We start from the raw sequence: 13,186 nt of genomic DNA, 5'->3' as shown, positions 1-13,186 counted from the left end.
AATCTAGTTTCATACGTATCAGGCGTATTTTTAACGTTTTAATCCTGTTTTAATAACATAACCTATAAATATAAATATATAACCTAAAAATATTATTGGTATAGGAAATCTTGCAAATTAAATATAAATTATTTATATTATATATATTAATATTTATTTAAAAAATACGATAAAAGTGATATTTAAAATATTTTTTATCAATGACAAAAGATCATAGTGTTTTGTATACGAAGAAATAAATTGTGTACTTACATTGAAATATTTATAGAACACACTTTTTATATATAATCCTGTATTACACCACTTGCACAAAATAAATAAATAAATATACAACTATATATAGCAAAACCTTGTTAAAAGCATAGTATGCAACTACATTAAGAGCTAATGCACTTTGAAACATATTGTATAACATATCCCGCTTAATACGCTTTTTTGCTTAAGAGGCATTTTTAGCTTAGCCTTCTGGTATTTGTCTTAACATGGTTTTACGATATATATAATACTTATACACACATGCAATTTTATATTTAATTAATTTTTAATTCAAATTAATACTACTAGTTTTTTTACCCTCTGCTTCCAACTTCCATAATTTTATTTAAAAAAAAATTATTGCATAATTATTATATAGAAGTATTACTATAATAACAATGAACCAGTTTAGAAAAGTCTTTGGACAAATCAAGTGTGCAGTCGTTGGAATGGTACACGTTGGAGCTTTACCAGGTACGTTTAAGCAACTCTTATTTTTAAACTCAATAAAATATTAAAATTTAATTTCTGCTATAAAACTAATAGTTAATTTTTTCTATTTAATTTTATTCTTTAAAAATTTAATTCTTTCTATACAATCATAATTGTTACAAATATTATTCAATAACAGTTAAAATTATTAATGTATTTTTATTGAAAGATCAATCTCAAACTAATTCCAGTTGTTTATGGAGAAGATATATGAGAAGATATATAAGAAGCTTGCTATTAATAATTTCTTTCTTTTAATAAATTCTTTCCATTAATAAATGTATCACATAATAATATATTTTATTTGAGTACAATTTTTCTATATTTCTTTGTATAAAAATAGTAACATTTTAACACTTAAATCCTAAAACCTATCTTCTTAGGGCTCCTAGTTATAGATCAACAACAGTTGTGGAAAAATCTGTGAATAAAAAATATAATTTAATTTATATATATATATATATATATATATATATATATATATATATTAAAAGTTAAATATGAATAATAGAACACTCAGATTCTTAACACACACTTTATTTGGTAATTACAGACGTTTCGAGACCATGGTATGCCTCATCTTCAGTGTAATTTCAAAACAGTTACTTATATACTAAAACATTCTTTAATATTTTATTTAAAAGTTCTCTGAGAACCGACACAAATATTTTACACGACTCTTGTATAAACATTGTTAATAATTTATAATTTTTTTTATTTATCTTATTCTTTTCAATAAATTAATCTGTTTTCACATTTGTTGATTTTAGTATGCGATCGCTCACTCCATTTGTTTACATTATAATAATACCCATCATGTCTCTTTTTTTCGATACTTAAGATTTGTTTAAAATATTTCTGTATGTTTCACATGTTTCAGTACTGTGTCAAGCTCTATAAGTGATAGTTGGTGTTTAAAAATAAAATGTAATTTAAATAAAATATTAAAGAATGTGTAGTATATAAGTAACTGTTTTGAAATTACACTGAAGATGAGGCATACCAATGTATCGAAACGTCTGTAATTAACAAATAAAGTGTGTGTTAAAAATCTGAGTGTTGTATTGTTCATATTTAACATTTATTATATATATATAAATATATATATATATATATATATATATATATATATATATATATATATATATATATATATATGAGTAAATTCTTGTGGGGCGATCATATATTTATATATATGAATATTATAAACCAAAAAGTTTCTCAACAGGCATCCATCCAGTTTTTAATCCAAAAAACTAAGCTAAGTTTAGACAAGTTTATTTAGTAAACTTTCCTTATAATATGTTTCAAGTCCTGGTTTGAATCTTCTTCAGAATATAAAAAAATCACATTCATTAATATTATCTTGAACAAAAATCACTGATTAACTATTTTGTTATTATTTAAAACAAAACACAAAAACTACACATAACGAACAAAACACTTATTAGTTTTTTGAATAATTTGTTAGCTAGTTTTAGCTTTACTTTTTTGGTTTTTATTAACTGGATGAATGCCTGTTAAAAATCTTCTTTGATAATATTTATATATCTATCATCATCTGAAATGTTATTGCATAAATATATTATAATATCTTACAAATTATTATAAATTCATATATATTAAGGTACTCCAAAGTACAATGGCAGTGTACAAGAAATCATCGATAGAGCTTGCAAGGAAGCACAACTTTATGCTAAATACAAAATTGTAAGTTACAATTGAAATAATGAAACAATTAAATATGACAAAGGAATATTATGAATCTAATATGTGTTATGATTATTTTATAGTATAGAATTAGTTTAGAACTTTAACGTTGATATAAAATCATTTCAATGAATGATGTCATTTGCTTAACTATCGTAAGTTGTACTTTCAATTTATATCGACACAAGTCATTAGTTTAAATATTTCAATGCAATCATGTGTTTTATTTTTGATTCCAACACCAGTTTAATTATTAAACTTATTAAATAAAATTATGCAATTCACTTGCATATGTTGAAATTTATATTGAAGTTATTATTTAAAAATTAAAACATGATATTAAATATCATATAAACTTAAAATGTTCACTTTTATGCGTCCAAATTTCAAAATCTGCTCTATTATGCATCCAAATAATATTTTATTCCAAATTTACACTTCTTACTTTTAAAATCTCCCCTTGTGTACCCATCCTAATTTCAAAATTCTCATTTTTTTGCATCCAAATCTTAAATTCCCAACTTTTTTGCGTCCAAAACTTGAAATGACCAAAAGAGTCTTCTAACTTGTTAAATAATACAATCAACAAGATAAGTTGCTGATTATTTTTACATTTCATGTATTTCCAGATGTAAATTACTAGTTCAGCATTTCTAATAAAATAGAAACAGTTAATATTATTACTCATTTGTATAGTTTTTTATTTTTATTAATTAAATTTAGTATTGTATTTTACTCAAAATAATCTAATATTACTTAAAGTTTCATTTATTTTTGATTTTTCAGTTAATTCTCCAAAGAAGTGACCCCGACATGATAATTAGGATTTTTTAATTTTTAACAGTTAGTCTAAAAATATCCCTTAATAAATATGTGGTGACTCATTTGTTCTATTACCACCATCTAGTAAGAATAAATTTTAATGCTTAAACCCCTTTTTATATTTATTTATTTATTCAACGCCCAAGGCAATAGTTATTATTATTATTATAATAATAATATTATTATTATTATTATATTTTATATTATTTATTGTCATGAAACAACCAGGATGGTATAATGTTTGAAAATATGCATGATGTGCCATATCAGAAATCAGAAAGCTTCACTCCAGAAACTGTCGCTACCATGACAAAAGTTTGTTCAGAAGTTAAGAAATGCTTGCCGACAAATACCCCATGTGGGGTACAGGTAATAATAGAAATATTTCTTATATATATATATATATATATATATATATATACATATATATTTATTATTTTTTAGATATTAGCTTGTGGTAATAAAGAAGCCCTAGCAGTAAGCCTTGTGTGTAATTTAGATTTTATTCGTTGCGAAGGCTTTGTATTCGGTCACATAGGTGACGAAGGCTACACAGATGCTTGTGCTGGCTCTCTTTTGCGATACCGGAGACTTCTGCAAGCTGACCATATAATGGTGTGGAGTGACATAAAAAAGAAACACAGGTATAATTTAAATCATGTCTTCATTTTACAATTTTATGCTTCTAAATCTCCACATTTTCAATTTTATGCATCCCGAACTTAAAATTTCGACTTTGATGCAATCAAATCTTCATTTTTTCCACTTTTATGCGTCCAAATCTTATAAATCTCGATTTTTTATCTCAATTTTTCACTATGATGCATCCCAATCTTAAAATTCTTAAAAATCTCAAAATCTGCTCTATTATGCGACCAAATCTTAATTTTTTCTACTTTGATGCGTCCTAATCTTAAAAATCCCGACTTTTATGCGTCTAAATCTTATAAATCTCGATTTTTAATCTTAATTTTTCCACTATGATACATTCCAATCTTAAAATCTGCTCTATTATGCGACCAAATCCTAATTTCACTAAATTTACGCTCGTTAATCTTAAATTGTTTGCTTTTAGCGTCCAAATCTTAAAATCTTTGCTTTTATGCATATAATTTTACTGTCTTGCATTCAAATCTTAAATTTTATAATTTAATACTTTTTTATATCAAAATATTTACTTTTATGCGTCCAGAGTCATGAGTCCAAATTTTAAAATATTCATTATAAATAAAAAATGTTCATTTTTATGTGTCTATTCTCAAAAACTCCTCTAATTATTCATTCAAATATTATTTTTCTGCAGATTTACGATCGTTACTTTTAAAATCTCCTTTTGTACGCGTTCAAATCTTAAAATATTCACCCTTGTGAGTCCAAATCAATATCTACATTATTATGCATCTACGTCTCAATTTTTTTTATTGTAATGCGCCCAAATTTCAAAATCTTAACTTATATGTGTTCAAATCTTAAAATTCTCAATTTGATGCATGTCAAACTTAGAATCTTTACTGTTACAAGCCCAAATTTTACTGTTATGCGTCCAATACATGTTGCCAATATACAGCATATGGTTGCCAATTTAAATTAAGTACTTTATTATAAACATTTTTGCCTAAATACTTCATTTATAATATTTTCTCTTATCCTTTTCCCAGTGCCCACGCAATAACTCAAGACGTGTCACTCGTAGAAACAGCAAAAGCTGCACAATTCTTTTCAACCGATGGAATTATTATAACAGGAAACTCCACAGGTGATCCTGCAGATCACAATTGTGTCCAAGAAATAAAAAAACACTGTCAAGAGACTCCAGTTATTGTAGGTTCTGGAGTAACAGAAGACAATTTACAAAAATATTTTCCAAACTCAGATGCTGTCATTGTGGGGTCTCATTTTAAGACCGGTGGATATTGGGGAAACGATTTGTGTGAAGACAGAGTGCAAAAGTTCATGGATAAAGTGAATTATTTACGAAACATGGATAAATAATAAAATAATTGATTTGAGATTACCTTTTTATGCTTCTATAATCATACAACTAATAATAAAATAATAGTTTTGAGATTACCTTTTTATGCTTCTATATTCATATAACTAATAATAAAATAATTGTTTTGAGATTACCTTTCTATGCTTCTATATTCATACAGCTGTCCCAAGCTTTTGCATTGACTTGTTTCAATATCGTTGTCAGACTTTTGCCCGGACCGCATTCAAAGGTTCTTGGAAAGTGTTTACCTTGTGTCCGTTCGTACAAAATGTGCAGAGTTTGTTCCCACTTTACGGCATTTGTAATCTAAATAATTATAAAGATAATTATTTACTTATAATAAATGTTAAACATCAAAAACAAATTAAAAAAATGCTTAAATATATTAATAAATAATCAAATGAGACAATAAATTAAGAATTGAATAAATATATATGTACATAAAAATATGTGAATAAAAGTTTAAGTTAATAAATAGATAAAAACAATCAAAAAATAAGAAATAATTGCATTTTTTTATTTTTGTACTTATTCTTTTGTTTATTATATAAATTGAAAAAAAATTATTTTGACCATTTTATAATGTATAAACATTTAAACAAATAATAATTAAATAAATTAATAAATAGATACTAAAAATTTATCATATTTTCAGGCAGTCTTCAACACTTTCATATAGTTTTCAACATTTTCAGGCAATCTACAATATGTTTAGAGAATCAGCAACTGTTTCAGGCAATCTAAAATACCTTCAGACAATGTACAACTCTTGCAGATAACTTACAACACTTTTGAACCCTTTTCGATAATCAAAACAATACATTCTACAACACTATCAGACAACCTACAACAGTTTTAGACCATTTATAAAACACCTTGCCAATCAACGATACATTCCGGCAATCTACAACAGTTTCAGACAATTTACAACATTCTCAGACAATTTTAAACATTCTCATACAATCTACAATACTTCCAGATAATCTACAACACATTCAGATAATTTACAACACATTTAGGCATTTTATAACATTCTCAGACCATCTACAACACTTCCAGTTAATCTACAACAGTTTCTGACAATTTACAACAAATTCCCATAATCTGCGACACACTTAGGCATTTTAAAACACTTTCAAATATTCAACAATGCGGCAATCTACAACAGTTTCAGACAATTTACAACATTCTCAGACAATGTACAACACTTCCAGATAATCTCCAACGTATTCAGGCAATTTTACAACACATTTAAGTATTTTACAACACTTTCAGACAATCTGCAACAGTCTCAAAAAATTTGCAACATTCTTAAACAATCTACAACACTTTCAGATAACCTACAACACTTTCAGGCAATTTCACAACACTTTCAGGCAATCTACCACACTTTCAGACAATCTCAGATAATCTGCTACATTTTCTAACAATTTGCGATCTGTCTTTTTATATTCCCTTTCTTTAAAAATATAAATTAATAAACTAGATGTTACAGTTTTCCTTAAGGCAATTAAAGTAAAATCTTTCCATCTATCATTTGTCTACCTCTATCTGCCAATCTGTTTACCTGTTTACCAATAATTCAATTTGGAAAATAAAATAATACTAATGATTTGTAATAATCCTTTGTTCATAAATAAATAGCACTTTTTTAAATGACTATAATCACTATAATCGGATGCTCGGTCCTTTCAAAATTGATGACAAAAAATTGAATCCGCACATACATACATTCTCTAGTACAATATTTATAGAATCATTCTAATAGGGTGCTCTCAAAATCATTGACAAAAAATTGTATCCGAGCACACATAAAAAACATTCTACACACACACACACACACACACATATTTACATCTAATTAATCTTATCCCATTAAAAATTAATTATTATATAAATATATTTTTATCTATTATTATCAGAAATACGTTTTTATAAATATAGATCCATAAATCTTTCATCCTTTACCTGTTTTGGCAATTGTTTTTCAATATGTGTAATATTTTTATAATGTTTTCCATCAACATTTGAATAAACTGGTATAATCGGTAGCTCCAAAGTGATTTTCTTCAGAGCCTTTTTAAAAGGCTCAATAGCCGGAAGCATCAATTGTGTGTGAAAGGCCCCTGAGACTTGCACTTTTTTCACTCTTCGTATTTTATAATCTTTCATGTGTTCTTCTATGAATTGTAATGCCTGTAATAATAAATAAATGTAATAAATATAGTAAAACCGCGTTAAGACAAGCCAAAAACGCGTCTTAAGCAATAAAGCATAGTAGCAAAGAGGAGAAATCATATCAAGCACAGTCGTCTTAACCAGGTTAATAAATTATTTTTATGATGATAATTTTATAATAATAATTATTATTAACAAATTAAAATTTATTACAGTACAGTTATGTTAGATAACATTTTATAATTTTGTAAGATAACTTATTAATTTTAGTATTTATTTTGACCACAAATACTAAAATTGATAAGTTATTTATTTATTTATTCATAAGCAAGCCGTAATCAATAATAATAGATATTATTTCAGGTTCTTGTCAAGAATTTTACAAAATTTTAAGATATTAACAATTATCTGATATAACTTGCATAATATTTATAATAGTACAAAAACCCACATGTCACTTTTAAGGAGCTTCACAGGGCACACTTATTGCACAACAATGTTGTAATTTGGACATGTTATATCTAAATATGTCTACTATGACCACAAATACTAAAATTGATGAGTTATCTTACAAAATTTTAAAATATTAGCAATTATGTGATATAACTTTTATAGTATTTATAATCATACAAAAACCTGAATGTCACTTTTAAGAAGCTTTTCAGGGCAACCCGTTTGCACAACAATGTTGTAATTTGAACATGTTATATCAAAATATGTCTACTTTTAACAAAAATACGAAAATTGATAAGATATCTTACAAAATTTTAACATATTAACAATTATCTGATATAACTTGCATAGTATTTATAATTATACAAAAACCCAAATGTCATTTTTAAGGAGCTTTCCAGGGTATACCGTTTGCACAATAATGTTATAATTTGGACATGTTATATCTAAATACGTCTGCTACGGCCACAAATACTAAAATTGATAAGTTATCTTACAAAATTTTAAGATATTAACAATTGTCTGATATAACTTGCACAGTATTTTTTTTTTTTATATTTTCAATAATTATTACAACTGCTAAATTATTAACATCAAGTAATATTGATAAATAATAACATAAATTTAAATAAATAAAAGTGCAAAGAATAAAATTTACATGAAAATAATATCCGTAATATGATTTGATATAAAATATAAGCAAATAATAATAAAAATAAAATTAATAAATAATATAAATAAAATTTCTGAATGATAAAATAATACTAGAAAAATAATAAAATATAACAAAATAACAATAATAGAAATAGTAAGATAATAATAATAATAATAATAATAAAAATAATAATAATAATAATAATAATAATAATAATAATATTAGTATTTATATTCATTCAAAAACGCAAATGTCACTTTTAAGGAGCCACACCGTTTTCAGGCCACACCGTTTGCACAACAGTGCTGTAATTTGAACATGTTACATCTAAATATGTCTGCTATCTATTACAATGACAAATACTATAATTGAAAAGTTATCTTACAACTCAAACGTTTATCAAGCTCTATGCAACATTTATGTTATTTTTTAAAGAAAATCATTAATATTATGTAAATTCCATAAAGCATCATTAATTTTAGTATTTGTCATCATAATAGACATGTAGAAATTATTTTATAAGTAAATAGTTAAAATTATATAATTATCAATAAAATATTGTGAATTTTATATCAAATGGAAAAACAAATACTGAGTTGTTTTTGCAACATGCCCTTTTAGTATACAATGTCCCTTTTTGGCCGACTATTAAAAATTCATCAAATTTATTAAATGTCCTTAACTGGACAGTTGTAAATAAAAAAGATGATAACAAAAACATAATAAAAAAAATAATAGACATATTATAGTATAACATATCCAAGGAATGTGAATGACCACTTACCAAACTAATACTTTTGAGCAAAATAGAAAAATCTTGTGTCTTCATTTAACTACATTTTCTAATCCTATTAATTACTTACTAATATTTCCTTTACCCTTACCTCAGTGTTTCCAGCAATTACTTTACAGTGGGGGTACATAAAACTTGCTATCCGACAGTCGATGTGTTCCAAGTCTTTTGTTTTACAATGCTCAATAGCATCTAAACATGCTTTACCAATTTTAGAATCAGGACCATACATGACGACCATCATGCCTCCTGAAACCATCTCGCTGGCCATTTGCATTGCTTCTGCTCGGATCTGAACAAGACGCAAACCTAGAAAGAAAAGAAATTAATAAATTGTAATTTATATATATATATATATATATATATATATATATATATAATATAATATTATAAATATATGATAATATATATCATATAAAAATATAATGATATTTAATCCTTAAAAGACTGTTTTAAGTAGTGATTTATAGTTAATTAAATGTTTAAGTTTAATAGTTTTTATTTAATGTTATATATTTGTAGTTTATATTAAGTGTTATATACAAAGCTCTCTATGAACTCTTAATTCTCAAATATTCTCACATAATATCTTTAGTTTATAATTTGTACACTTTAAAATGTAATTATATTGAATTATTACCTTGGTTGTTGAATAAATAAATAAATAAAATAGAATAAATAATAATATATATAATAATATTTTCTTCAAATGGTGATAAATATGTTGATAAATAAAAAACTTTAAAATTAACGAGCATCCAGAAATATTTTATTATTTTTTTTATTATTATTTCTGATGCCTGTTAAGAATGAATTCTGAAGAATGTTTGAGAATGTAGTAGATTGTCTTAAAATGTTATATATTGTCTCAGAATGATGTAATTAGTATGAAAATGTTGTATATTGTCTCAGAATGTTATAATTTGTCTGAAAATGATGTATATTGTCTCAGGATGTTGTAATTTGTCTGAAAATGTTGTATATTGTCTCAGAATGACGAAATTTTTCTAAAAAAATGTGTATATTGTCTCCGAATGTTGTAATTTGTCTGAGAATGTTTTATATTGTCTCAGAATGTTATAATTTGTATGAAAATGATGTATATTGTCTCAGGATGTTGTAATTTGTCTGAGAATGTTGTATATTGTCTCATAATGTTATAATTTGTCTGAAAATGGTGTATATTGTCCCAGAATGTTGTAATTTGTCTGAGAATGTTGTATATTGTCTCAGAATGTTATAATTTGTCTGAAAATGTTGCATATTGTCTCTGAATCATGTAATTTGTTTGAAAATGGCGTATATTGTCTCAGAATGTTGTAATTTGTCTGAAAATGCTGTATATTTTATTTGAATGCTGTAATTTGTCTGAAAATTTTGTATATTATCTCAGAATGTTGTAACTTGTTTGAAAACATTGTAAATTGTCCCAAAATGTTGTAGATTGTTTGAGAATGTCGTGGATTATTTGAAAATGTTGCATTATGTCTCAGAATGATGTAATTTGTCTGAAAATATTGTATATTGTCTCAGAATGTTGTCACTTGTCTGAAAATGTTGTATATGGTCTCAGAATGTTGTAATTTATCTGAAAAAGCTGAATATTATGTTAGAATACTGTAATTTATCTGAAAATGTTGTAAATTGCCTCAGAACGTTGTAACTTGTTGTTTGTTTGAAATCATTGTAAATAGTCTCAGAATGTTGTAGATTGTCTGAGAATGTCGTAGATTGTTTGAAAATGTTGCATTATGTCTCGGAATGAAGCAATTTGTTTCAAAATGTTGCCTCTAAATTGTGTAATTTGTCTGAAAATGGTGTATATTGTATCAGAATGATGTTTTTTTTAAGTTTAACCCATCTGAGACATTGTTTGCATGAAATATTATAAGAAATTAATTGGTATGAGTTTTGCTTTTTATCTGATCTTATCACAATTCAAAGAATTTTAATAATCGTATATATATTCTTATATATTATATTTTAATTCATACTATTTTATTATATTTATAATAATTATAAATCATATTCAGATTTACATTGAAATTGATCAAAACATATTTTATTTTTACATATTATTTGCTCAAATATATATTTATAGGTTGGATTTTTCATTTTTTAAATGTAAGCACAATTTAGTTGTGCTCAAAAGAAGTGCCTATTGAGTTATTGCAGTAAAACTTTTGCCTTTCTTATTTTTTTTAGAGAGATTTGACTTTCTTTTAAGCATGACTAATTGGTGTATACTTATAAAATGTAAAATCCAACCTATAAATATATATTCGAGCAAAATAAAATAATATGTAAATAATTGATCAATTTCAATGTAAATGAATATTGAACATGATTACTTAATTCATAATTAATATAAATATAACAAGAGAGTTTGAATTAAAATTTAAGGTATAAGATTATTAAAATATTTTAAATTATGATAAGATCATATAAAAAGCAAAAACCATACCAATTAATTTCTTTTAATATTTCATGCAAACAAAATCTCATATGAGATAATATAACATAAGATAAAATAATATCAGACACTTTTTTCTAAAACAAAAGTGACCGAAGTTACATCAAATTACATCAGTTAAGTTCAATCAAAATCTTGTTCAGCCGTTTCAGAGATTAGCCCAAACAGACAAAAATTTTAAAAGAAGTTAATTTGCATGTAATAAAAAAATAGTTAATACAATACTACAAAAACATGCTTAAATTTTATTTACATGTAAAGATATATAATTACCTTTATCAAATGGTATGGCCCCAGCAAAGACTAACGCTGTGATCTCCCCCAAACTGTAGCCAGCAGTCGCAACACAAGAATCAATTGCATTCGGTCTTTCTTCCTGGTTTAATTGAATATTAGTAAATGATATATATATATATATATATATATAAATTAATAAGACTAATGCATTATATTTCTGTATGTGGTAAGAAAATTTTGATGTACTCTTTCTATTAAATCAAAAAAAAAAAATTATTTTACCTTTAATTTTTCTAAAGCAGCTAAAGATGTAATAAATGTAGCCGGCTGACAATGTACTGTTTTGTTTAATTCACTTTGCGGTCCTTGAAAACATATTTTTTTTAAATCATATCTAGAATTAAAAATAATATTATTAATGTGTAATATTCATCTTAATGTGTATTATATCTTACTTTAATATATCATTAGCCATCTCAAACATATCTTTAACCAATGGATATTTATACAAGTTCTTCCCCATTCCCACAAACTGATTTCCCTGTCCAGGGAAACATATTATCGAAGTCTCTCTGGGATCGAGGGAGGGTCTTAGGGCTTTTGCAGATTGATCTCTATTAATTTTCGCCCCCTCAGGGTATGGTAGAGTAGCCCATTCGTCTTCTGGCACTTGTGGTTTGGCATCTTCGAAAGATGCTGCATTTTCTAGCAGATTTTTTAGAGGAGTGTCTGTGGGCTTTTCGTCTTTGCAAAATTTTCGGTAATTGACATAGTTTAGTTGTCTGAGGATGTGTTGTTTTGAGAATATGTGCAGGCAAGACTTTGGTTTGTATAAAGACATGATAAATCTTAACCTAAGAACTATAATGAATATTGTACAATATGACACATAAGTTGCATAGTTGGGGACAAAGTATATTTATACTACCCACGTTTACTTTAATAAATAATTAAAGTTTTATCACAATTTTTTATTGATTGTTAATTATTATACACAATGTGCATGTACGAGGTTAACAACGCGAACTGTCAAACTGCATTGCAGAGAAATTAGCTGCACATGGTTAATGGTTGCCAACGTTATAGACAAAAGTCAGTAAAATTTGAAAAAAAAATTGAAAAAAA

At 25.5% G+C, this 13,186-nt stretch overlaps 2 protein-coding genes across 2 annotated transcripts; one reads left to right on the top strand and one right to left on the bottom strand.

Annotated features, from left to right (window-relative positions):
- The first annotated feature begins 636 nt into the window (after positions 1-636).
- LOC113362943 (uncharacterized protein F13E9.13, mitochondrial) lies at positions 637-5,271 on the top strand. The gene is made up of 5 exons (XM_026605437.1): positions 637-729; positions 2,375-2,457; positions 3,508-3,648; positions 3,724-3,923; positions 4,938-5,271. The coding sequence occupies exons 1-5, from the start codon at positions 654-656 to the stop codon at positions 5,269-5,271; spliced, it is 834 nt and encodes a 277-aa protein (XP_026461222.1). The 5' UTR covers positions 637-653.
- On the bottom strand, positions 1,018-12,941 carry LOC113375436 (probable malonyl-CoA-acyl carrier protein transacylase, mitochondrial). Its single transcript, XM_026615378.1, has 7 exons — positions 12,517-12,941; positions 12,344-12,455; positions 12,098-12,200; positions 9,443-9,660; positions 7,241-7,468; positions 5,407-5,578; positions 1,018-1,168 (listed from the first exon to the last, which is right to left on the bottom strand). Exons 1-6 carry the CDS (start codon positions 12,900-12,902, stop codon positions 5,411-5,413), a joined length of 1,215 nt encoding a protein of 404 aa, XP_026471163.1. The 5' UTR covers positions 12,903-12,941; the 3' UTR covers positions 1,018-1,168; positions 5,407-5,410.
- Positions 12,942-13,186: the final 245 nt, after the last annotated feature.

This window comes from Ctenocephalides felis, unplaced genomic scaffold (genome assembly GCF_003426905.1).
Source record: "Ctenocephalides felis isolate EL2017-DRISC unplaced genomic scaffold, ASM342690v1 CF-g0.4_SCAFFOLD_00845, whole genome shotgun sequence".
NCBI lineage: Eukaryota > Metazoa > Arthropoda > Insecta > Siphonaptera > Pulicidae > Ctenocephalides > Ctenocephalides felis.
This window is presented reverse-complemented; position numbering and strand designations above follow the sequence as displayed.

What these genes read in the sequence shown, in the direction of transcription:
- LOC113362943 (XM_026605437.1), top strand. Translation starts at nt 654, where the DNA reads ATGAACCAGTTTAGAAAAGTCTTTGGACAAATCAAGTGTGCAGTCGTT. An exon ending in TTTATGCTAAATACAAAATT is followed by an intron (nt 2,458 to 3,507) that starts GTAAGTTACAAT and finishes TGAAACAACCAG; the next exon opens with GATGGTATAATGTTTGAAAA. An exon ending in GACATAAAAAAGAAACACAG is followed by an intron (nt 3,924 to 4,937) that starts GTATAATTTAAA and finishes TCCTTTTCCCAG; the next exon opens with TGCCCACGCAATAACTCAAG.
- LOC113375436 (XM_026615378.1), bottom strand. Translation starts at nt 12,902, where the DNA reads ATGTCTTTATACAAACCAAAGTCTTGCCTGCACATATTCTCAAAACAA. An exon ending in ATGGCTAATGATATATTAAA is followed by an intron (nt 12,456 to 12,516) that starts GTAAGATATAAT and finishes TTTTAATTCTAG; the next exon opens with ATATGATTTAAAAAAAATAT. An exon ending in AAAAACAATTGCCAAAACAG is followed by an intron (nt 5,579 to 7,240) that starts GTAAAGGATGAA and finishes ATAATTATTTAG; the next exon opens with ATTACAAATGCCGTAAAGTG.